This window comes from Neopsephotus bourkii, unplaced genomic scaffold (assembly GCF_033783945.1).
Source record: "Neopsephotus bourkii isolate Nb327-2 ecotype Australia unplaced genomic scaffold, CSIRO-AGI_Nbou_v1 NB_1184, whole genome shotgun sequence".
In the NCBI taxonomy this organism is placed as follows: domain Eukaryota; kingdom Metazoa; phylum Chordata; class Aves; order Psittaciformes; family Psittacidae; genus Neopsephotus; species Neopsephotus bourkii.
In genome coordinates this window covers 154,052-176,886 of record NW_026901669.1, presented here as the reverse complement: position 1 = coordinate 176,886, position 22,835 = coordinate 154,052, and the positions used below count along the sequence as shown (strand labels likewise).

The window sequence follows — 22,835 nt, the reverse complement described above, 5'->3', positions numbered from 1 at the left end:
CACAGCTCTGTCCTGTTCTTTCTCTTAGGAAGAGGTGCACTCTCATGGTGCAATGAGAGGTGTTTCCTCTCTTTGCTCTTATTGTCTGTGCATGATCGTACAACTCTAGGTATTGGCCAGAGACACGTGACGGGGAAGTTTTGCCACTTTAATCATAGTGTAGGACAGACCTTTTTAATCCTCTTTGGGAGATCATTAAGAAAACCATAAAACATGTTGTGACATACTGTTGAAAGTATGAAAAAACTAGTTCATAGAACTCAAAGTCTTGCCTAAACCATCGGCTTTCTCAAGATATTACTAGTCAAAAGGAAACATGCAGGAATGGAGGCACTCCTTAGACTTACTATTTGTGCTGTCTTTCAGCTGAAGATGCATGTGTTACACATTGCAATGCCATAACAATGGTAAAAAAGGCATCCTGAGGATGAAACTGAATTGTAGGAAGTTTCATTAGCCAGGGCCACACAAGGCTGGTGATGAAACAAGAAGTTTGGTTTTGGTTTCAATGAGATTATGTAAATTATGTTGACAAATGTAGTTATTTAAAAGATTTTCATTTACACAGTTTCCTCAACAGCAGGTGGTGGTGGTCCTGAGACCCATTTGAAGATCCACTGGTGTCGGTGATGCCTGTAGAGCCTCAGTGACAATGATGAAACATGACAGGCCTGGTGACTGGTTACATCTGATACTGGCAAGGCCCTGATACTGGCACGGCTTCCTGGTGAATAGTTTAGAATAGCTCAAGTTGGAATTGAGTCCCAACTCCCCGCTTCTCTCAGGACTACCTAAAACTAAGTCATATGGCTGAGAATGTTGTTCAGATGCTCCTTGAGTTGTGACAGGCTTGGTGCTAGGACCACTTCCCCAGGGATCCTGTTCCAGTGACCAACCACCCTCTCAGTGAAGAGCCTGTTCCTCATTTCCAGTCTGAACTTCCCTGGATGCAGTTTCATTCTATCTCCTTGTTTCCTACTGCTGGTCACCAGAGAGAGCAGATCAGCAGCTGCTCCTCTGCTGCTCCTCTTGAGGAAGCTGTAGACTGCCATGAGGTCACCCCTTAACCTTCTCTAAGCTGAACAGAGCAGGTGACCTCAGCCGCTTCTTGAAAGTCATGCCCTTGATGTCCTTCTGTTGAGGCACACAGAGCTGTACCCAGAACTTGAGATGAGGCCACACCAGTGCCATGCAGGGTGGCCAGTCACCTCCATCAACCAGTTAGCTGTGCTGTGCTTGATGCACCGCAGGGTACAGCTGCCCTTTTGGCTGCCAGGGCACACTGCTGACTCACATTCAATTTGTCATCAACCCAGACCCCACATCTCTTTCCATGGGGCTGCTTCCCAGGCTCACACTTCCCAGTTTTTGTGTATAACCAGGATTACCCCATCCCAGGGGGAGAATTCGCACTTTCCCTTGTTAAATTGCCTATGGTTAGTGATTGCCCAGCTCTATGGTCTACCCAGATCAATCTGTAAGGCCTTTCTAAAGGGGTACCACAGCTCCTCCTGGTTAGTAGTGAACTTAAATGTATGACATATCCTGGTGATTCTTGCAGGGTAAATGTGATAAGGTATAAAAACATGCAAATAGATTGAATACTGACGATCTGCGAATGTCACATAAATTCTGCGTCTATTTTCTGTGTATTTTCATGGTCTACCAAGTCATGGTATGTATTCAATATTACATGCACAGTTCTGGCCATCTGCAGCCAAGCAATGCAAATTGAAACTGGGAGGAAGCTTGTATGCTATGAGCAATAGGGAACCCAACATACGTGTAGCCAAAGCTGCAACCTTGTGCTCCAGTTCAACAGAATAAATACAGAGAAAAATCATTATGTATTAATTACTGAGACTGAACATTAAAGAGGGAGAAGAGTGCTGTAAGTTAAGGAACAGTGTCCGTCCAAAAGCAAATGGATAAAAGTTATATGTGTGTGTGTGTGTGTGTGCGTGCGCGCTTAGGAGACAAATTAGAAAAAAATGTCCCAAACAGCTTTCCAGCTAGACTAGTGAGATTAAGAAACTCTTTTAAGAACTTAAATTCCTTCATGAAAGGGTTTATGTGACATTGTTTCCTGTGATTGCAAAGAGTTGGCCTTAATGAGGTCTCAGGAAAATGATGTTCAGATTTTGGTACAATATCAAAGTCTTCAAAGAGGTCCTCCTCTTTCCCCTGAACAGAGCAGTGGGATTTTATGGTGAGAGAGCTTCTTTCTGTAATGATCTCAAATATGGACAGTCAAAATGCAGTGCTGCCAATTTCCAGGGAAATCCAAGTAAGAACAAGATATTCAGACTGCCAAACAGAGCTGGCTTTTCATGTTACTGTTTTCTCCACCACAATAACCCATCCGTTGGACCAGATGTGCTTCATCCGAGGGTGCCTAGAGAGCTGCCTTTTATGAAAATGCTCCCTATCAAATTAGAAATCTCACAGACTGGGAGAGGTCCCAAACAGCTGGAGAATGTCAAACCTTCCACCAGCCTTCAGAAAATACTGGATTGATGCTCAAAGAAACTACAGGTTGGTCATGCTCACTTTGGGAGGGTTATGGAGCAACTCCTCCAAACACATATTTCTTTGCACATCAAAGAGGAGGTGCTGTTGTCATGGATTTACCAAATGTAAATCATGCAGACTGCATCTGCCTCTACCATGCTTTTTTGTGGCAAAGCAGCTGGGCTTATGCCTGGAGGGAGAATGGAGATGCCTTTTGTCCCCACCGTGGCAAGGCTTTCAGCGCTGTTTGCTACAATATTGCATCCAGGTTGGATGAGTAGAGAATTAGATGGATAGAAAATTGGTTGGGTGGTCTCTTCTCCCAAGTAACAAGTGATAGTAGAAGAGGAAACGGCCTCCAGGAGAGGTTTAAACTGGGTATTAGGAACCATTTCTTCTCCAAAAGGGTGGTCAGGCATTGGAACAGGCTGCCCAGGGCAGTGGTGGAATCACAGTCCCTGAAGTGTTCAAAAACCGCGTAGATGAGGCCCTCAGTGGCATGGTTTAGTGGTGACCTTGGCAGTGCTGGTGGACGGTTGGACTTGATGATCTTAAAGGTCTTTTCCGGCCTGATTGATTCTGTGATTCTACGACTCTTGCATTCAGATAATCTAGGCAAATGTTAAAAAACCTGAGCCCTGCAGAACTAGTGACAAGATGAACGCAAGTGAAGCTGACATCAGCTTAGCTGCTGCCTCCGTACCAGGATTTTGTCCCTTTCTCTCTGGATGCTATTCACTGACAGCTCCAGCATATGTGTGTGTGCTGCAAACAACTTCTGTGGTGCAGCACCAGCCTGTGCGAGATTCTGGGCACCAGGTTAATCACAGGCAGCAGCCAAATCCAATTCCTGTGAGCTCTGCTGGATTAGGCAGTATTCCCAGCAGCAGAAAACTGATCTTTCTGGCAACAGAATTAACCTAAACTCACCATGTACTATGTGTACAAACTGTATGGTTTGTACTGTGGAAGAGGCATGTTTTGTGGTCTGTCCCAGTGTTTATTGCCTGTCTTCATACCGGAATCATCCTCGTGGCCTCCTCTTGACTTGCTTGAACACCTCCATGTTCTTCTCATGTTGGGGACACCAGAACTGCACACAGTGCTCATTCTGTGGCAGCAGGCAGAAGTGATTTTTGCAAGAACTCCATGCCTGAAGCAAGAGGTACTATCTGTCCTAATCTGTTAAGAAAAGAACTCATTATATGCCTTGTAAATCTTTCCCAGGGTATCAGAAACCTGGAGCACACACAAGATTTGCTCATGCTGATTAAGGATATTTCTTAGGAATCCATGTGTACCAAAGCCTGCCTTTCCAGGGATTGCCTCAGAAGTGGGATTTGGCAGTTGATCTCTCCGAAGTGAATGCATAACTTTGCTTCTGATGGGTTTTGCATCCCCCTTGAGAAGGCAAAGCAGCTGGGGGCCTGTCAAGAGAAGCTTGCAGCCCTAGAGGCCTTCTTACGTCGGACCAAATATAGCAGCACGCTGATCCTATTCATTTGCTGGAGGTGGTATTGTATGGTCTCTTTCTACCTCTTATTCTCAAAGTAAACTGCTCTAGTCACCTTTTCCGTAGATCCTTCTGTATGGAAGTAGCATCTTTCTCACTGCTTTTTAATGTTCTTTCTGTTGGTATTTTGATGAACCAGTTTCCTGTTTTTTGAGCTGTCAGGTGTTCCTGCTATAGCATTGATTTCAGGTCTGTATGAAATTCATAATAATTTTAAACATACATGGAAGAGTCACGAGTCTTTCAATCTTGAGGACCTGTATTAGGTCTTCTTTTTTGCAGTGTAATATGAAGGTCTGAGGAAGGGCAACCCTCTTGGAAACAGCAGGAGGAAGCCTAAATTGTCTGATTTCTTTAACAGAAAGAGATCCTAATTACCCTGAGCAACATCCATTTTACTGGAGGGGGCAGTGCTTTTCCTTTTGCCTACAGGGAAATGTCAGTTTCTCTTTGATAATGACATTCACCCTTTTGGTAAGGGTGTGTGGCCACGTGCTTATGCCCTGACAGAAGCCAAAGGATCCCATTCTTCATGGGAAGGCCTCTGGTACATTTTCACATCCTTGCACTGTAGCAGACTTGGAAGTTTCCATTGCTGTGAGTGGCCTTGGCATTCTGCTGTGTGTGCTAGCAACGTATCTCCCACATAGGAAACATGGATTTGGAGAGATTGGGGTGGGGTGGAATTTTATTCTTTAGATTGCTTTTAAAACCTAGAGGTTTTATTTCTTCACTGTTGGGATTCCCCCCAAAAGGTCCTAGCCAACGGGTTAATCTCATTTCATTCCTGCAGTGTTCTGGCAGGCCCTGCCTCAACCACAACAGCTAGGTTCTTGGCTGACATAGCCCCTGCTCTGCCGGCAGGAGGACCTAATGTGCAGCCTAACAAGCTAATCGGCGGACTGAACGCAGGGAGACTTGTCTGTTACAGTCTTTACCTAGTGGTGGAGCTGTCCTCACTCTGTGGTGTGTGGGTTCTGGTGGGGATCCTCTCTGTCCTGTGTATTTCACTTACAAGAAAAAATAGATGTGCTGTGTCCTTTAAGTACTGACACTGGTTTCATCAGGCTTGACAGAAAGAGTGAAGGGGGTTGTTTTAAAGATGCCAGATCACGTTGGGGTTATTTCTATAACATGAAAACAGCATATGACATCACAGTAAACTACTGAGGTATAGGAAAGGAAAACCTGTGTGAGACATGTGGCAGTTCAATATTGCAGTTGTAGGACAGTGTCTTCAAAGAAAAATCTCTTCAAAGTCCTGTAGCTTTTTGACCTGTCCTGTGTGACTGTCATTTCAAACCTGTTCAGTTTCATGAGTGATTTTTCTCCTGGTTTTGTGCAGCTAGGAGCATGACAGCCTTCACCTGATGCTGATGACTGTAACTGTCTGATGACTGTAACTGTCTGATGACAATAAGCTGTAACTGGAGGAGGTTGTTCTATCCTTGTGGTCCCCAGAGATTCAGTAAGTTATGGCAAGTGCTGAGCAGGGATGCCTTCCTCTCTGGAAGCCATTACTGGGAAGTGGACCTGCTCCACATTCAGTAAGTTATGGCAAGTGCTGAGCAGGGATGCGTTCCTCTCTGGAAGCCATTACTGGGAAGTGGACCTGCTCCACATTCAGTAAGTTATGGCAAGTGCTGAGCAGGGATGCCTTCCTCTCTGGAAGCCATTACTGGGAAGTGGACCTGCTCCACATTCAGTAAGTTATGGCAAGTGCTGAGCAGGGATGCCTTCCTCTCTGGAAGCCATTACTGGGAAGCGGACCTGCTCCACACTGGAGCAGGATGGCGGGCTGGTGCAGCCTACCCTTCCATTGACAAGAAAGGAGACTCCAAAACCTGCCAATGCGGCTGGAACAGAGCATCCTGGTGCTTTAATGAGTTTGCATACTGAGCATTTCACTAGGGGGAGAGAATCCCTCCGCACAGGAGATGATCCCAATCACACTGGTGTTTTCCTGGATTATGAAGCAGGAATCCTTTCATTCTACAATGTCACCAATGGCATGGCTCACCTGAACACCTTCTGCTGCAGGTTCATAAAACTCGTGTACCCAGCCCTGAGGCTCTGGGAAGGATCTGCAGTTAGGTCGGTTCAGGCTTCAAGTCTGTATATAGTAACATATTGTGTATGTAATATAACAATATTATTGCATATTGTTATAGTTGAAAAGGTCAGATTTGGATAATAAGTGCACTGAGCAAATTCGCTCACAATTAAGTATCATCTCATAAAAATCAAAGACTGGCACCAACTTTTGGAATGGTCCCTTCACATAAAGCTGAAGTAGGAGCTTCTGCAGCCCTGCTCAATAGCCATTAGCTAGCTGGTCCTGTGACAGAGACCCTGAACTGGGCCTCTGAATAGCCCTGTGCTTCCTGCACAGAGCAGAACCATGAGGAAATCATGTACCACGCCCAAGAGAAGATGAGATGCCTGGAGGACTCACAGGGGCAATAAAAACACTGGGTCAGCGATTCATTTATTTGTGTGTCCTATTTGCAAAGGCTCTTTAACTGCAACTGCACAAGGGTATGCTCTCATAAAAGGAGACAGCTCCAAGTTTCTGTACAGGGGTAATTTATTTTTTTCCCCAATACATTATTAAAGTTCCTGCACATTTCTGTCTACATTTACAGCAGGCTCTAGAACCAGCCCTGCTGGAGTGAAGAACCACTGCTGCTTGAACGAGGTCAGGTCATCCTGACAGTATTCAAATATTGAAGGCCTTGAAACCATGGCACTGGTGCTGGCAAAGGCAAGGTCTGACCACAGGCTGAAACGCAGAAACAGTACCTTGTTTTATACAGCAAATTTATTTTTCAATTTGAAACAAAGAATCATTTTAACAATTGAGCAGTTTTCTTAATGTAAGGCAAGCGTACTGCATCAGTCAGAGCTCACATATGGTCAAGCACATGACTCGAATGATCTCTGCTTCTCAGTTTAAAGGTGCAAACACAGCTTCCTCAGAATTGCAGAAGGGTAAACGTCTTGAAAGTCAACAGCTCACAGGCACAGAAACACTACCACCAAACTCAAGACACTTCATCAGCTCATGACCAAGAGGTAGCAAGTTCCAAATAACCATCACTAGGTAAATGATTCCACTAAAGAAAAATGGAGATGAATTACACCAAAGCATCTCTGTACTAAAAGTGCTGAGAGATTCAACTGCTGTCACAGGCCTCGTTCCTGGACAAAGGGAAGAGCAGCAAGCTGACAGAAGTAGGATTGCACTTCATACCTGAAAAGCAAGCAGCTGTGCTGCAGGCACAGAGAACACAAGAGCAGCACTGACCACAAGCTGAAGCTCAGTTATGTGATCTGGTCAAGCATTCAGCTTCAGCTGCTTCCAAAATCAGGGTTAGGGGAAATAACCCAACCCAATGTATTGGCTTAGTCCAGGAAAGGAGCTGCTGAATCTTCACCAGCCTTTGGCTTCCTACCAGAAAAGCTGCCCCAACATAGTATCCCCAGAGGTATCCAAATTGACTGAAGATTTCAGGCTTCACTCAGTTCACAACAGACTCTTCTGACATGTTTCTGAAGTGTATGGTAAGTTTATTTCCACAGATCCATCTTGCATCTACTCTTCCCTCCTTAATCTGTCTGATTGCCCTCTCCCCTTTCAGTTCACGAAAAGTACAAAAAGGCTCTTTCCTTGCCCCTTAAATGGGACCTTTGTACATATCCCATTTGCCTCCTTTCTGGGTACTGTCTCCTAAGAACTGCAGGTTACACTGTTCAGCAGCATCTATCTAAATTCAACTCCAACTAGCATGCTGTTATCACAGGGTGAGGAAGAAATAAAGAGGAACACCAAAAAGTACAGAGTTAGAACAACTCAAACTGCAGACAAAATTATCATGATTTACTGTGTTCTTACCAGAAAAGGAAGTTAGACAGTAGCAGACTGTGGTTCTACATGTGGCAAACCTCCAAATTAACCTAGGTTAAAAGGAATGGAGACAGGAGGAGCACAGTATTTTCTAGATGCAATGCTATACTATTTCTAATAAAATTACCCTTCGTAATTTATCTCCACTTGCTTCAGCAACTTGAGAACCTGAAAATTCTAACCTGCTTGAATCCTCATAATTACACTCTTTCCTTCTAATCTACAATGCTGCTATACTTAAATATATATGATGAAATACAGAATAGAGTGTTCTGATTTAGCACTTTACTTTTTTGACGTGATTTTCCACTGCTTGGTCAGTGATGGTTTCGTCTTCTTCAATATTTAATTTAACCTTCTGGCCCACCAGATCAAAGATTGCTTCTGGGGGAAATCCCCTGGGCTCTCCCACCTTCACTGTCAGCATGTCAAGTGTGAGTACTGCACCTTCAGGAATTGCTACTTTTGCCACAATGGATTTTCCCAGCTACAGGGGAGGAAAACAGAAAATTAAAAAATAAGTCAAGCACATTCATAGGCAAAAAAGTATAGCAAAAAAAGGCTAAGGAATATTCTGCAGTTACTTGGGAATAAGTTGTATAGAACTTCCCTCCTCATTAACTCCTATTCCAAGTGAAGGCTGAGTGGTAACCTCACTGTAACTAGGCTCTCTTTCTGAAATTAGATAATGGATCACTGTAATTTTTCAGAATCAGAGTAGAGAGAATCTCATTAGACTAACTGGTATTCTAGCTTAGTGTAATAGTAGCTCATAAACAGTCACAGAGAACCAATATTCCTATGACTATTACCAAGTACTTTGTACCAGGCACTGGTGACGCTGCACGTTGAATCCTGTGTTCAGTTCTGGACCCCTCACTACAAAAGAGACATTGAGGTGCTGGAGTGGGTCCAGAGAAGGGCAACGGAGCTGGTGAAGGGCCTGGAGCACAAGTGTGATGGGAAATGGCTGAGGGAACTGGGGGGGTTTAGTTTGGAGAAGAAAAGGCTCAGGAGGGACCTTATCGCTTTGTACAACAATCTGAAAGGAGGATGGAGCCAGGAGGTGGCTGTCTCTTCTCCCAGGGAACACATGATACAATAAGAGGAAATGGCCTCAAGCTGTGCCAGGGGAGGTTTAGACTGGATGTTAGGAACAATTTCTTCCCTGAAAGGGTGGTCAGGCTCCGGAACAAGATGTCCAGGGCAGCGGTGGAATCACCGTCCCTGGAGGTATTTAGATGTACAGGCAACATGGTTTAGTGGTGGTCTTAGCAGTCGTGGGGCAATGGCTGGACTCGATGATCTCAAAACGTCCCTTCCAGCATAAATGACTCCATGATTCTACCCAACTAAGTTAACCACTGGATGACAGACACAGAACTCCATTACAATGAACACTGACCACATTATGCTTTGATAGTTCATGACTGCCAGAAACACTCTCAGAAAATGACAGGTCTGCACCCACTCCAGCGGTTCAACGTAAGCACTGCGCAAGATGCTGCTGCAGAGTAGAGATTTCTGATTGCAGAGGCAGAAACACTGCTGCAATAAATTATTAAAACACTGCTTTTCTGAATACAGACTTATTAACCATAGGTCTAAGTAAGTTCCAGCTATACATGAAACAAATCTAAACCTACCTTTTCGTTGCAAGCCATTTCACAGGGCAGTAGCTGTTTGACTGGAGATCCCATTGCTTTTTCCACAGTACGGATGGCTTTCACCAGCTCTGCCAATTCGTTTGGCTCCAGGGATGCCTGGTGGTCACTTCCTTTCCATGTTTTGTCCAGAGTCACATGGCGTTCCACCACTTTAGCTCCCAACGCAACCGCTGCCACCGAAATGGCGATGCCAGTTTCATGCCCCGAGTAGCCAATGGGGATATCAGGAAAAGCTGACTGATAGGCCTTGAATCGTGACAGAGTTGATCTGAATTATCAAGGTAGCAATTTCAAAGACAAAGCAAATTTAACAGTGATAACTGCAATAAAAATCATGGCAAATTACTGTGCCACAAAACAAGCAGTTGGTTACGCTGAAAATTGATCTTTCTTGCATTCAACATGTCACACTGCATTACTGATCATCATGTTCTAAGAATTTTACTAAGAATTCAGTGCTGACAAGAAAAAGATGGTGTGTTTTTTTCTACAACTTCACTTATGCTTTTCCTTTTAATTCAGTTGTACTCCTCAAGGTCCTGAAAGGTTCAAAACGTAACTAACATCACTGTCAGTTACACTGACAGAGTAGTGCTCTATTTTCATCCACAAAAACAGTGGACCAGTTAAACTTAACCTGTAGCCAAAGCAGACTCCTTCAACCACATATTTAAAATCTGAAGCAATCCTTTCATCCATGCATAAGGGACAGTTGCTCAATCATAAAGTCAACTAAACACAGTCACTAAAAATTCTACTAAAAAATAACAGACTATATGTGCATAAAGATAGGCATGTGCTTGAACACTGGCCAATTTTGGAAAATTTTCCTGAATTTTTATTGGGCATATCCAAGAAATATCTTCAGCCAAGGAAACTATACATGGGCCTAATCCATTTTCTTCATTACTCTGATACTCACATGAAGCATTTTAAACAGTTTTCTCTTCTAGCCCGCTGTTTAAAATTATGTTATCAATTCCATGTACCTTCTTAATGGTAACAGTCTACATAATTTTTCTTCGCACTACCAGCAGCTGACCTGTCATATGACATAACCATATGTCATATTTCCCTGTTTAGTCGTGAATACTCCAGGTTATACCCTTTATAATGTTCCTTAAAGCTGAGTTCTGCTGAAAAAGGATACAGTGGGTATCTTTACTTCAGCACTTGCATGAATTACAGGAAAATTACACATCTTTCTAACTTCTAAGAGGCAAATTCCAGCATGCCTAAGATCTGGATCTCAGTGAAAGTGGTACCCTGCACAGGGCACACTCTGGGTTACTGACCGATATAACGCGGAGGTTGACATCCTCTGGCTGAAGCGGGTATGCACTGGTGCACTGCAGGAAGCAGAAGTTTGGATTGAGGGGCTTCACAATCTCATAAACCTGGTGCATTGTGTTCATTGACTGCATCCCGCTGGAAATCACCATCGGGCGACCTACCCATTAGAAAATATGTACATGTTTTGTCCTAGGTCTGTCAGAAAGCTATGTGAGATTAAATTAAATTTTTGAGGTAAATTAATTCAGTTAAACTAGGAAAGAAAGCTGGGTGAACCTTTCCCGCTCCCCCTGCCTCTCTGAGTCTGAGGGGGATTTTCCTCTAAAGGTATTTTTACACTTTTTTTCCCAAAATCAACAGGAGGAAATATCTAATAACTGATCTACTGGGACACACTGGGGCAGCTCGAAAGGAAATGAATACCTTTCTTTGCAGTCTTCTCCAAATAGGGAAAATTGTTTGTATCTCCTGATCCTACTTTGAAAAATGGAACATTCAGTTCATGTAAAAATTCCACAGCCATCTGCAAGGAAAAGACATCACTGAATTTCAACTCACCACTTCAGCTGGATCAAAGTTGAAGAACTACCATGCTGGAATACAAACAACCCTTCAAAACAGCAAAACCAAATTTAGTTTTGACCAAATTTAGTAGGTCATACGTATATACACATGTATATACACACACACATATATATGTGTGTATACCTATATACATACACACGGACATACATGTATATATCCCAAGTAGCTCCTGAAATAGTATTTACTATTGCAAGGAGATTAGTTTCTCATTTCCCTCCAGGTGAAATATTAACGAAGTGCTTTCTTCCAAACCTCTATTCCAAAAGCAGATGTCACACAGGTTTTTGACTGGAATCCCTGTCTCCAGCCAGGCTCTCTGGTCTCCCAGCCGTAGCTGGTCAAGCTGTAGGTACAGCTGCCTAGTTCAGGTGAGCTCAGCTGCTTCTCTAGCTTCAAAATGAGCCTGTGGGCCACAGCATTTTCTTTTTGGTACTATCAGAGACAGCAACTACCTGCAGATGGGACCTTCCCCGCAGAATAAAAAACACACTCTAGTCACACAAGCAGTCTTTTTGCCACACACTTCCTGCAGGACAGAATTACTACACTGCAAACAGAAGTTTTCCTGAATAGGTCTGTCACTCTGAAAACCTGTGTGAGTATACTGAATAAGCACCTGGGAAACAGTGCCCCAAGAAGGGAAATCCAAAATGAGCCAGACAGCAGCCGTCAACCCTGCAGCGCGCGGCAGCTCAGCGTCCAGGAGCCTCAGTTCTTGAGCGGCCAGAGCCACCGAGGGAGCCTCGAGCCCTCGCCCCGCCTTGCCCAAGGAGCCGCAGCTCCGCTCAGGCGAGCAGGAACTCACAGCGGGCGGAGCCAGGAGGGACGGCCCCGCTCCGAGCGGGGAAAACCCGGCCCAGGGAGAGCGTGGCGCAGCATTTGGCGTGGGCGGGAGGGGGGGGGACCGTCAGGGCCCAGGTCTCGGGCTGCTCTCGCTTTGGGAGCTTTGCTGTGGCTGCCCCGGCAGTAGGAACATCGGCACCAGACAGACTCAATGAGGGGAGGCTGCAGCGCAGAGCTCGGGGTGTAGAGAGTGCCTGCACTGGTCTGGTGAGGGGAGGCTGCACAATGGGCAGGGCTGCACTCGGTGCTCCCTGGCAGAGTTCCTCCTGCAGCAAGGGCTGAGCTGCGGGACGCTGTCACTAGGCTGAAAGATGTCAGGGAAGTTGAGAGGAAGCAGCACTGCTTGCTCCAGGCCCAAACTGTGCAGGGGCTTCAAGCGTCCACTCTAGCTCATGCAGGAAAGGAGAGCATTAACCGAGGAAGATGGGAAATAGTAACAACAAAAAAAGAAAAAAAAAAAGAAAAAAAAAAAAGAGGAGGAAGAGGACAATTAACAGCAAGTGGCTTCTTCCTAAATCTGTTGTCTTCACCCAGAATCACTGCACAGTTCTGCAGGGGGCTAACGAGAAAACACACTCACTACATGAACAACTGGTTGATGCACTGGTAAATATGATCACTACCGGTGCTGCCAGGAAAAAGCAGCAGGTTGTAGTAGTAGGGGACTCCGAAAGGGACAGAGGCATCCATTTGTCGGTCTGACCCAGTCTCAAAGGAGGTGTGTTGCCTTCCAGGGGCACGGATCAGGGATGTTGCAGAGAGGCTGTCTGGTCTAGGAAGCCCCACTGACTTAATTCTAGTGGTCCGTGCGGGTGCTAGGGATACAGATAGCAGTAGCCCAGAGAACATTAAGGCCTGCAGAGCCCTGGGAGAGGTGGTTAGGGGCTCTGGATCTCAGACTGTCTTTTCATCAATTCTGAAGGACAAAGGGGAGGACCTTAAAAAGACTAGGATTATTTTGCAGGTTAATAAATTATTAGAACAGTGGTGCCATAGCCAGGGGTTTGGGTATCTAGAACATGGGATTCAATTTAGTAGGCCAGGTCTACTGGGGGCTGGTGTAGCTGGTCTGCGTGCTGCTTTGCCAGGAGACTTGCCAGGCTGGTCATGAAAGCTTTAAACTACATGTAATAGGGGAGGGGAGCATCATTCCATCCCAACACTTCCAGTCAGCTGCCAGCACCTGTAATAAACACTCAAGAGTGATGCAAAGATACTTCAACTCCTTCAGCCAGTGAGCTGGGTTCATTTGGAGCTCAGCTCAAATGCCTCTATACAAATGCCTGTAGTATGGGGAATAAACAAGAGGAGTTAAGAGATGTGTGCACCCCTACAGGGATATGGTATCAGTGGCATCACAGAAACATGGTGGGATAGCTGCCATAACTTGGGAGTGTTGGAATGGAAGGTTACAGGCTCTTTAGACAGGTCAGGCAGACGGGAAGAGGGAGTTGCTATTTATGCCAGTGAGAGGCTGGAAAGCATGGAACTCTGTCTGGGGATAGGTGATCAGTCAACAGAGAATTTGTGGGTCAGAGGGAGAACAGCAGTGGAGGACATTACTGTGGGGATCTGTTACAGACCCCCTGATCAAGAGGACTCTGTGGATGAAGCACTCTGTAGACAGATAGGAACAGCCTCATGCTTGCAGGCCCCTGTCTTCATGGGGGACTTCAAACACCCTGATATCTGTTGGAGGGACAGTACGGCCCAGCACAAGCAATCCAGGAGATTCCTCAATTGTGTGGAAGACAACTTCCTTCTGCAAGTAATAGAGGAGCCGATAAGGAAAGGTGCCATGCTTGACTTCATGCTCACCAACAGGGATGGGCTGGCTGGTAATGTGATGCTCCAGGGCAGCCTTGGTTGTAGCAATCATGAGATGGTCAAGTTCAAGATGCTCAGGCCAGTAAGAAGAGCATGCAGCAAGCTCACTGCCCTGGATTTCAAGAGAGCAGACTTTGGCCTCTTCAGGAACCTGCTTAGTAAGGTTCCATAGGAACCCTAGAGGGAAACTTAAGAGGGAAAAAAGAAGCTTACAAAAGGTGGAAGCAAGGACAGGCGGCCTGGGAAGAATACAGGGATGTGGTCCAGGATGCGAGAGACCAGGTCAGAAAAGCTAAGGCTCAGTTAGAATTAAACTTGGCTAGGGATGAGAAAGATAACAGGAAGGGATTCTATAGGTATGTAGTGAATAAAAGACAGACTAAGGCAACATGGATCCTCTCCGGAAGCTATCAGGAGAACTGGCTACCCTGGATTTGGAAAAGGGTGAGGTTCTTAATGCCTCACTCTCCTCTGGCAAATGGTCTGAGCACACCACCCATGTCTGGAAAGACAGATGCAGGGACTGAGAATTAAGATCTTAGGCCCATTGTAGGAGAGGGTCAGGTTTGAGACCATCTTAAGAACCTGAACGTGCACAAGTCCATGGGAGCTGATGAAATCCATCCACGGTTCCTGAAGGAGCTGGTGAATGAAGTTGCTAAGCCACTGGCCATCATATTTGAAAAATCATGGCAGTCAGGTGAAATTCCTGATGACCGGAAAAAGGGAAATATAACCCCCATTTTCAAGAAGGGGAAAATGGATGACCCAGGGAACTACAGACCAGTCAGTCTCACCTCTGTGCCTGGCAAAATCTTGGAGCAGATTTTCCTGGAAAGCATGCTAAGGCACATGAAAAACAACAAGGTGCTTGGTGACAGCCAGCATAGCTTCACCAAGGGGAAATCCTGCCTGACCAATTTGGTGGCCTTCTATGATGGGGCTACAGAAGTGATGGACAGGGGTAGAGCAGTTGATGTCATCTACCTGGACTTGTGGAAAGCGTGGTGAGTGGTGTTCCTCAGGGATCGGTGTTGGGATTGTTCTTGTTCAACATTTTTGTTGGTGACTTGACAGTGGGATTGAGTGCACTCTCAGCAAGTTTGATGATGACACCAAGCTGTGTGGTACTTTTAAGGAAGAAAATCACAAATCTACCACAGGCAAGATACAAAAATTCTCTAATCACATCCAGAGGAAACAATGAAATAGTTATCTAACTTTGTCCCCCTTCAACCACCCACAAGCATTTTTAATTTCCTCCGCTCTAACTGTGGCAGCCAAATCTACTTCCTGCCAGAGAAAGAGTAGCAATGTCCAGAAGAGAATCACATCCTCTTCAGCCTAATTTTTCCACCATCATAATGATGCGGATTCAACTTTTTGTTGTGCATAACACCTCTTCAATAGAGTTTATTCACTAAGATGCATTGTGAAGACAATGAATTCACGCTATTAGAAAACCACAGATATCTGAAGAAGTCTGCACAAAATGAAGTATAACTGACAGACCCCCTTATCTAAAGTCACTTCATTAGGTAAATATCTCTTGAAAAGTGGCAGCTTTTCTGCAAGGGATTCAAGGATCAGTAAGTAATCTTAAACAACAGGGACATTAAAGGGAGTGGTTCCACAGGATCCTGTTCTGTCTCCAGTACACAAGGTAGATAAAGGTGTTTACTCTATATTTACTTCACACATCACTTCACTGATTTCATCACACAGTTAAACACACAATTTAACCTTTTCAACATAGCTGGAGTTCCAGAGATCATGTTCAATTTACAGAAGTCAATGTATTCTCAGGAACTCATCACATCCATTTATGCAATGTCTGATGTGAGTTCCAAGCTCATATCTAACAGAAATGCCACCAGGAAAAAAAGACACAAACATGTATCAGTACCGTTAATTAGCTGATGAGGTCACACACAAAGAAGCACAACATCTTGAAAAAAAGAGGGATCCTAAAGGTGGAAAGTGATCTTAGCTGCTGCACATGAAAGGTGTTCTGCACTGCACGATAGCCTTTATAAGCTGGAGGCTTTAACATCAAGGAGTGTGACTTCCCCCCCGCTAAAGGCATTTTGGTCTTCAAGGTTCCAGATACTCCAAGACTCTTGGACTTAACTATTCTTTTCTTAAAAGAGTATGTGTTGTTCAGGAGGACCTCTGGACATGAAGAGTACAACAAAAGAAGCATCACAACACCCTCTTTTCACAGATCTGTTTCTCAGCACATGGCATCAGGCTATGGCAATTCATGCAAAATATCATTTTGTCTGTCAAACCGCGAAGTAATTTTTTCATGGTGTTTGGTGCTCCTATCATCTTAGCTGGGGCACAGCAATTTATGGATCTTGGTCAACAGACAGTAAATTGATAGAAGCAGTGAGAATGTCCAGAGCACTAGAAAAGACAGGATAAAAAGGCTGAATGAATTGAAGTTGCTTAGTCCAGATAAAAAAAAAAAAAAAAAAAAAAAAACCAAGAGATGTGACCATAGTGCTCAAATACACAGGGAAGAGATACAAAGAAAGAATGAAATTTTGTCAGTTGTGAGAAATGAGCTTAAGCTGATATATCAGGGAGGAGAAAGAAGCACTGAACAGATCACCTTTAAAACATTGAACAAATCCTACCCTCGATAAGGCTACTTGCAGAAAGACAGGAACATTGCTGTGCCTACCTGATGCAAGAGTGGCTAGCTTACTTCTTTGTTTGGTTCTCTGCATTTTCTAGGCCACAAAGAAAAGTAAACCAATCTGTAACCTCTGATCTGTACTGCAGTTTAACTGCTCCTGATCTTTCCAGTTTACACATTTCAACTGTGCACTGCATTTGTTGCAGCATGATGTAAAATTAGTTGCAAAACAATGTAACTAACATAATTTTGAGACAGGTAATGTATAAGAATTAAACTGTTCATACCCTATGGATGAAAAGCACCAGATGAGCTCCATGGAGTCCACAAGCTGGTGACTGACTGTTCAGTGGCCCACTGACAAAAAAGCACTAAATGCTTCAGTAGCAACAGTGCAAAGTGGAGACCCTCCCCATGAGAGAAGTAAAAGAAAAGGAATAGAAGCATTTCTGATGCTTGGAAATACCAACTGGGGCCTAGTAGACAGCAGACAGGGAAAAAAAAAAAAAAAGAGAGAAATAAAAGGGTTTATGTTGAGAATAACTTGAGAAAGGAATCTGGTTTAAATACAGGGGTTTGAAATGCTTGGTGCCAATATACCAGTCAACACTGGAGAGAGGTCAGGTTGTAGTCTTGTTCTAAACTCTCAAAGCTTTTGATTGTTTATGAAGTTCAACAGAGGCCTTTTCTCTAATATAATTTACTGTGCATAAACAACTCAGCATACATGCAGGTCTCCCAAGATGTTCAGTCATCTCACTAGATGTTCAGCCATCACTCAGTAGATACAAGTGACCTTGCAGAACTACAATTACTCTGTTCTTCTGATTTAGAAATTCAACATTCCCATGTATTTTATATTCTTATGTAAGAACACCGAACAACCGACACGACACAACAGCTAGACTCTGCTTGTCATTCCAGCACAGCTTACGTACCTCATCCATGCCAGAAGCCGTGAAGAAAATGCCAACCTCCCAAGCGTATTTCTGCAGCTCTCTGTACTGGTCGTGGCTAAACTCCAGGTGGCGCTTGTGCTCTCCGTAGGTCTTTCCCCACGAGTGTTTAGACGTGTAGGGCCTTTCTAAAGCCTTCTTGTTGAACTTGTGCTCCAGTTCGCTCTTCTGGAACTTGGCACAGTCTGCTCCACACTCCTGTAAAACAAGTGGGTACACACTGAACGCTGACCCCGAGCCTGAGCACAAGGACCGTGCAGCTGATGGGCTTGTGTGCAGTGGAGTTTTCACACGGAATCAACCAGGTTGGAAAACACCTTTAAGATCATCAAATTCAACATCATCATCACATCAGTCTGGTATGAACAGGAATGAGTGACGGACAGCCTGCCAACACATAAGTCTTTCTATTTCAGAATGCCTCCATATGCAGTAGAGCAGCAGTCTAGAAAGAAAACACACCAAAACTAAAAAACTGAACTGCCTCTTTCTATGCATGCCTCTTTATTTGAAGTGGACTTCTGTGGTGTTTTTGAAGCGTAGCTGCCACATGGTAACTTGACATGAAAACAAGCAACAGGATTCTGTAGAGCAAGGAGCTCAAACCTGAAATTTTTCTGAAGCAACACAAATGGTGCAGTTAAATTGACCACATTATTTTGTACATATACTCCAGTCACAGGTCTAAATTCATCATGCCCTGACTTCTTCAGTGATGATGTTTTCTAACAGAAGTATATCTAATGGTTACAATACCAGATTTCAAAGCAGCCTGGCTGCCTTACAGGCTGACATGGCCTAAAAGCACTCTACTGCAACGGAATCAAATCTGAGGTTCATCAGGGGCAGTTACTTGATTCTTCCAGTGTTCACAGTTATCTTGTGACACAGCTGGAAGGCTGCTGATAGCCCCACGGGGGCTGTGTAATCTGCCTGTGTGTAGAGAGATACATGTACTGTGAATGAGGTGGGGGCTTCCTGAGAACGTCCACAGACTGCAAAATACAGACCGAGGGCTACAAAGTCATCACCTGCTCTGCTGCTTCTCACCACCAACACCTCCTCCTGCTAGCTACTGTGTTTTACAAATTCCTCCTGTATATCATGAGTCACAGACCTTAAAGCTCATCCAGTTCCAACCCCCTGCCATGGGCAGGGACACCTTCCACAAGACCAGGTTGCTCCAAGCCTTGTCCAGCCTGGCCTTGAACACTGCCAGGGATGGGGCAGCCACAGATTCTCTGGGCAGCCTGTGCCAGGGCTTCACCATCCTCAAAGGGAGGAACTTCTGCCTCAGATCTCATCGCAGTTTCCCCCCTGTGTCAGGTTAAAGCCATTCCCCCTTGTCCTGTCCCTACAGGCCCTTGTCCAAAGCCCCTCTCCATGTTTCTTGTAGCCCCTTTAGGCACTGGAGCTGCGCTAAGGTCTCCCCTTAAGGAGCCTTCTCTCCTCCACGCTGAACCAGCCCAGCTCTCTCAGCCTGTCTCCAGAGCAGAGCTGCTCCAGCCCTCACAGCACCTCCTCCTGCGTGGCCTCCTCTGGACTCGCTCCAACAGCTCCACGTCCCTTTTGTGTTGCTGCCCCAGAACTCGATGCAGGACTGCAGGGGGGGTGTGTCTCACAGAGCGGTGCAGAGGGGCAGAGCCCCCTCTCTCCCTGCTATCCCACCCCACTGCCTCCATAGAACACTTCCAGCCCTTCCCCGGCTTCCCTGCCCGCCGCCGGTGCCACCGCACTCCCGCTGCCCCGCACCTCGGTCTCAGCACCCAGAGGCGAAGGCAGCGTCCACGTCCGCGGGGCAGCCCCACTACCGCCCGCCCACCGCCCGGCTAGCGGCGGCAAAACAGCGCTGCGCACCTTGGCCATGCGAATCATGCGCTTGGCGATGTCCAGATCGCCTTGGTGGTTCTGCCCAATCTCTGCGATGATGAAGCATGGCTGATCGCCACCAATTCGCCGCCCGGGACACAGCTCGAACTCCCGCGACATGATGGCGCCCACCCGCGCTGAGCTCGCCCGCTGCCGCAGCGCCACGGCCTCGGCCTGCGGCGGAACAGCCAATCCGCGCCGCGCAGGGCGGGGCTTGACGGCATCACCGCACTCCCCATTGACCAGCTCCAGGGAGGGAGCGCGGCTGCCGGAGACCATGCTGGTTGGGCCGCCAGGGGGCGCTGTGCGGGCGGGGAGCGCTGAGGGAATGGTGAGGCAAGGGCGGGGACAGGCGGGGTCCTGGTAGTCGCGGCGGGTTATGCCTGGCCTCGCTGGAGGCATGGGGTTCTGGAGATGTACAGCGCAGTGCCGGTGACACGTAGCGGCCCGGCCTGAGGACCGAGAAGCGTTCGGCCACGTACCCGCCCTGGGCTTCACCTGTGGGACACCGGTCGGTCCGGGGCAGCTGCACGGGCCGCCTTCCCAGAAAACACACACTGAGAGACCCCATATGATGGTTGATAGAGGGTTTACAGGAAGGGCTTGGTTTAGCTAAAGCTGTCAGTGATACACCAAAATAAATCAAAGACACGGTGGCAAACCTTACACATGGTTTTGCAAAGCCCCTCTGAACTCAGCAGGTACATGGCATTATGGAATTAAACCAGCACTGAAACTCATTTAGACCTACAGTTAATAAATCTGTATTCAGAAAAGCAGCGTGCTAATTGTTAACTGCAGCAGTGTTTCTGCTCTGCAGCAGCAGCATGCACAGTGCTGATGCTGAGCTATTAACATTGGTGTAGACATCTCATTTTCTAATGAGTTCCTGTTTCTGGCAGTCAGGAAATATTTTTATCAAAGCTTAATGTCGTCACTTTTCAGTGTAATGGAGTTCTATGTATATCATCCAGTAGCTAACCAAGTTGAGTAGAATCACATAATCAATGGGTTGGAAAAGACCTTCAAAATCATCAAGTCCAACCATTGCCCCAGCACTGCCAGGCTGCCACAAAACCATGTCACTGACAGCCTCATTCACACAGTTTGTAAACACTTCCAGGGACAGTGATTCCACCACTGCCCTGGGAAGCCTGTTCCTTCTCCAGACCAAACAATCAGTTCCCTCGGCTGTTCCTCATCAAATTTGTGCTCCAGGCCCTTCACCAGCCAGGAAAGTTTCATGATAACTGTATCTCTATTATCAATATTCACTGGTCAATGACACTGACTACCGTCATGGTGGATACAAATGCAGGAAAAGCTTATTTAAGAATGCTAGGCCACAGGTACAGAAAGAGGTCTGAGCGAAATACAGTACCTACAAAAATGACTACCTTTTGTGAAATGGGTAATACACGCTCTGTATGTTCATGCACAGTTTCTAGAGAAAACACAAAAAGTTTAAAGTACATTGCAGGCATTACTAATATACCCCACAGTTGGTTATAATAATAATACGATTTCAGGAATTATATAGGGTTGAAAGCCACACCATAGTCTGTTGGATGTTAAGACTTTAAACATAAACCAACCATTTATTTAAACACCCACACTTATTGTTGTCCATGCAGAACAACTTGTGAGTGTAACCTTAATGCAGAATGCACATTAATGCTGAGGAAAAAATATAAAGAAGTGTCCCCTGAAAAGGCAGCTGGTTGAAAGAGCTGTTCATTAAGAAAGTATTTCTTAATTGTAATATTTGAAGCAAGTCTCTAATGTGCTATGTCTCACTGACTTTTGCTTTATACTCAAATCTACTACAGGATACCCATGATATGAGACCTTCCTCCAACCAAACAATATGGCTTGCAGTCCGAAGCCCCAACTTGTTCCTCAAGTTCATTGGGCTCTCTAGGTTCTTCTCACACAAAGCTTACCACCAGCCCCACAGAACAGGAGCACCCTTCTTTCTTGGGCAAGTTCCTTGTTCAACCGTCAGGTAAAGCAGCAGGAAAAAGATGCCTCCAGAACACAAATAATTAACTTCTAGAATGGTTTTACAATGCCAGAATACCATTTTGCCTATCACAAACTAAAATAACAGAAGATTGAGCTCCTGTGCTCCTCTTTATCCTGTATTGAAGCAGTAGAATTGGAGATAAAAGGTTATGCAGATATATATATACACATACATACATATACAATTCTAATGTAAAGCATGAAAGCACCAAAATTGTATTCTGTGGAACTTTCTGTGGTCTCTAAACCCCTGGTTCTAAACCAGGGTTTTCTTCTGTATCAGTGGGAGAGCCATCCCACACTGGGGATTTTATGGATGTATTTGTACACAATAATAAGTATACTAAGAGTAGAATAAAATAGAACAGAACAGAGCAAACCAGTTCCAGTTGTAAGGGACCTAAAAGTATCATCTACAGTACAACTGTCTGACCACTTCAAGGCTGATCAAAGTGATAGTTGCCACATGGACAGTTATCACGCTAGCCAAACAGAATTTACATGATTTACGGATGAATTACAAAGCTTGAGACAACAAGCACATGTAATTTATGCACTCAGACACAAACAGACTTTTATACAGCTCTGGAGCTTGGCTGGTGTGATAAAAAACCTATGAAGAGTCATGGTACTTGAAGCAGGTAATATACTTTCAGCAGTTTATAGGAAAAGAATTCCATGATGATTCAGTGATGATGACCATTTGCCAGTTGCAATCCCTTTCAACTACCAAGATCTAGTCCATTTATAAAATGCTTTGAGTTTCTTGGTGGATTTTAAGTCTTTGCCTCCTTTCCTTGGCCTATAAGCTGTATGTACAATGCTGGTAGGAGTTAAATTCCCCTGAGCTCACCCTTTGCCTTTTCCAGTGTTTTGACTGCTTTATCCTTTTTGTTATACCTACAGCAGCGTCCCCAGCTCTTGAAGTTATAATTCTTCAATAACCACAAGCTGACTGCCAGTGAGATGTTTACAGCCCTGTGGCCTCTATTTTCAGGCTATGCATGTATCTTCAAGGTGTCTGGCATTATCCCACACTTAAACTTCACATGATAACAAGACACCTGGTACCAATCTCAAGTTTACACTGCAAATTCGCACAGGCTGCAAACAAGCCTGAAAACTCACCAATTCTGTGTTCTGACAAGGGTAACTTCCAGTTTCTGACTAGCAATGACAGCATCATTTGTAGTGG

The 22,835-nt window shown here is 45.2% G+C and overlaps 1 protein-coding gene across 1 annotated transcript; it reads right to left on the bottom strand.

The window, feature by feature from the left end:
* Positions 1 to 7,774: 7,774 nt before the first annotated feature.
* NANS (N-acetylneuraminate synthase) lies at positions 7,775 to 19,813 on the bottom strand. The gene is made up of 6 exons (XM_061364070.1): positions 19,604 to 19,813; positions 17,729 to 17,944; positions 11,315 to 11,414; positions 10,894 to 11,048; positions 9,578 to 9,844; positions 7,775 to 8,418 (listed from the first exon to the last, which is right to left on the bottom strand). The coding sequence occupies exons 1-6, from the start codon at positions 19,733 to 19,735 to the stop codon at positions 8,209 to 8,211; spliced, it is 1,080 nt and encodes a 359-aa protein (XP_061220054.1). The 5' UTR covers positions 19,736 to 19,813; the 3' UTR covers positions 7,775 to 8,208.
* Between the last annotated feature and the right edge of the window lie 3,022 nt (positions 19,814 to 22,835).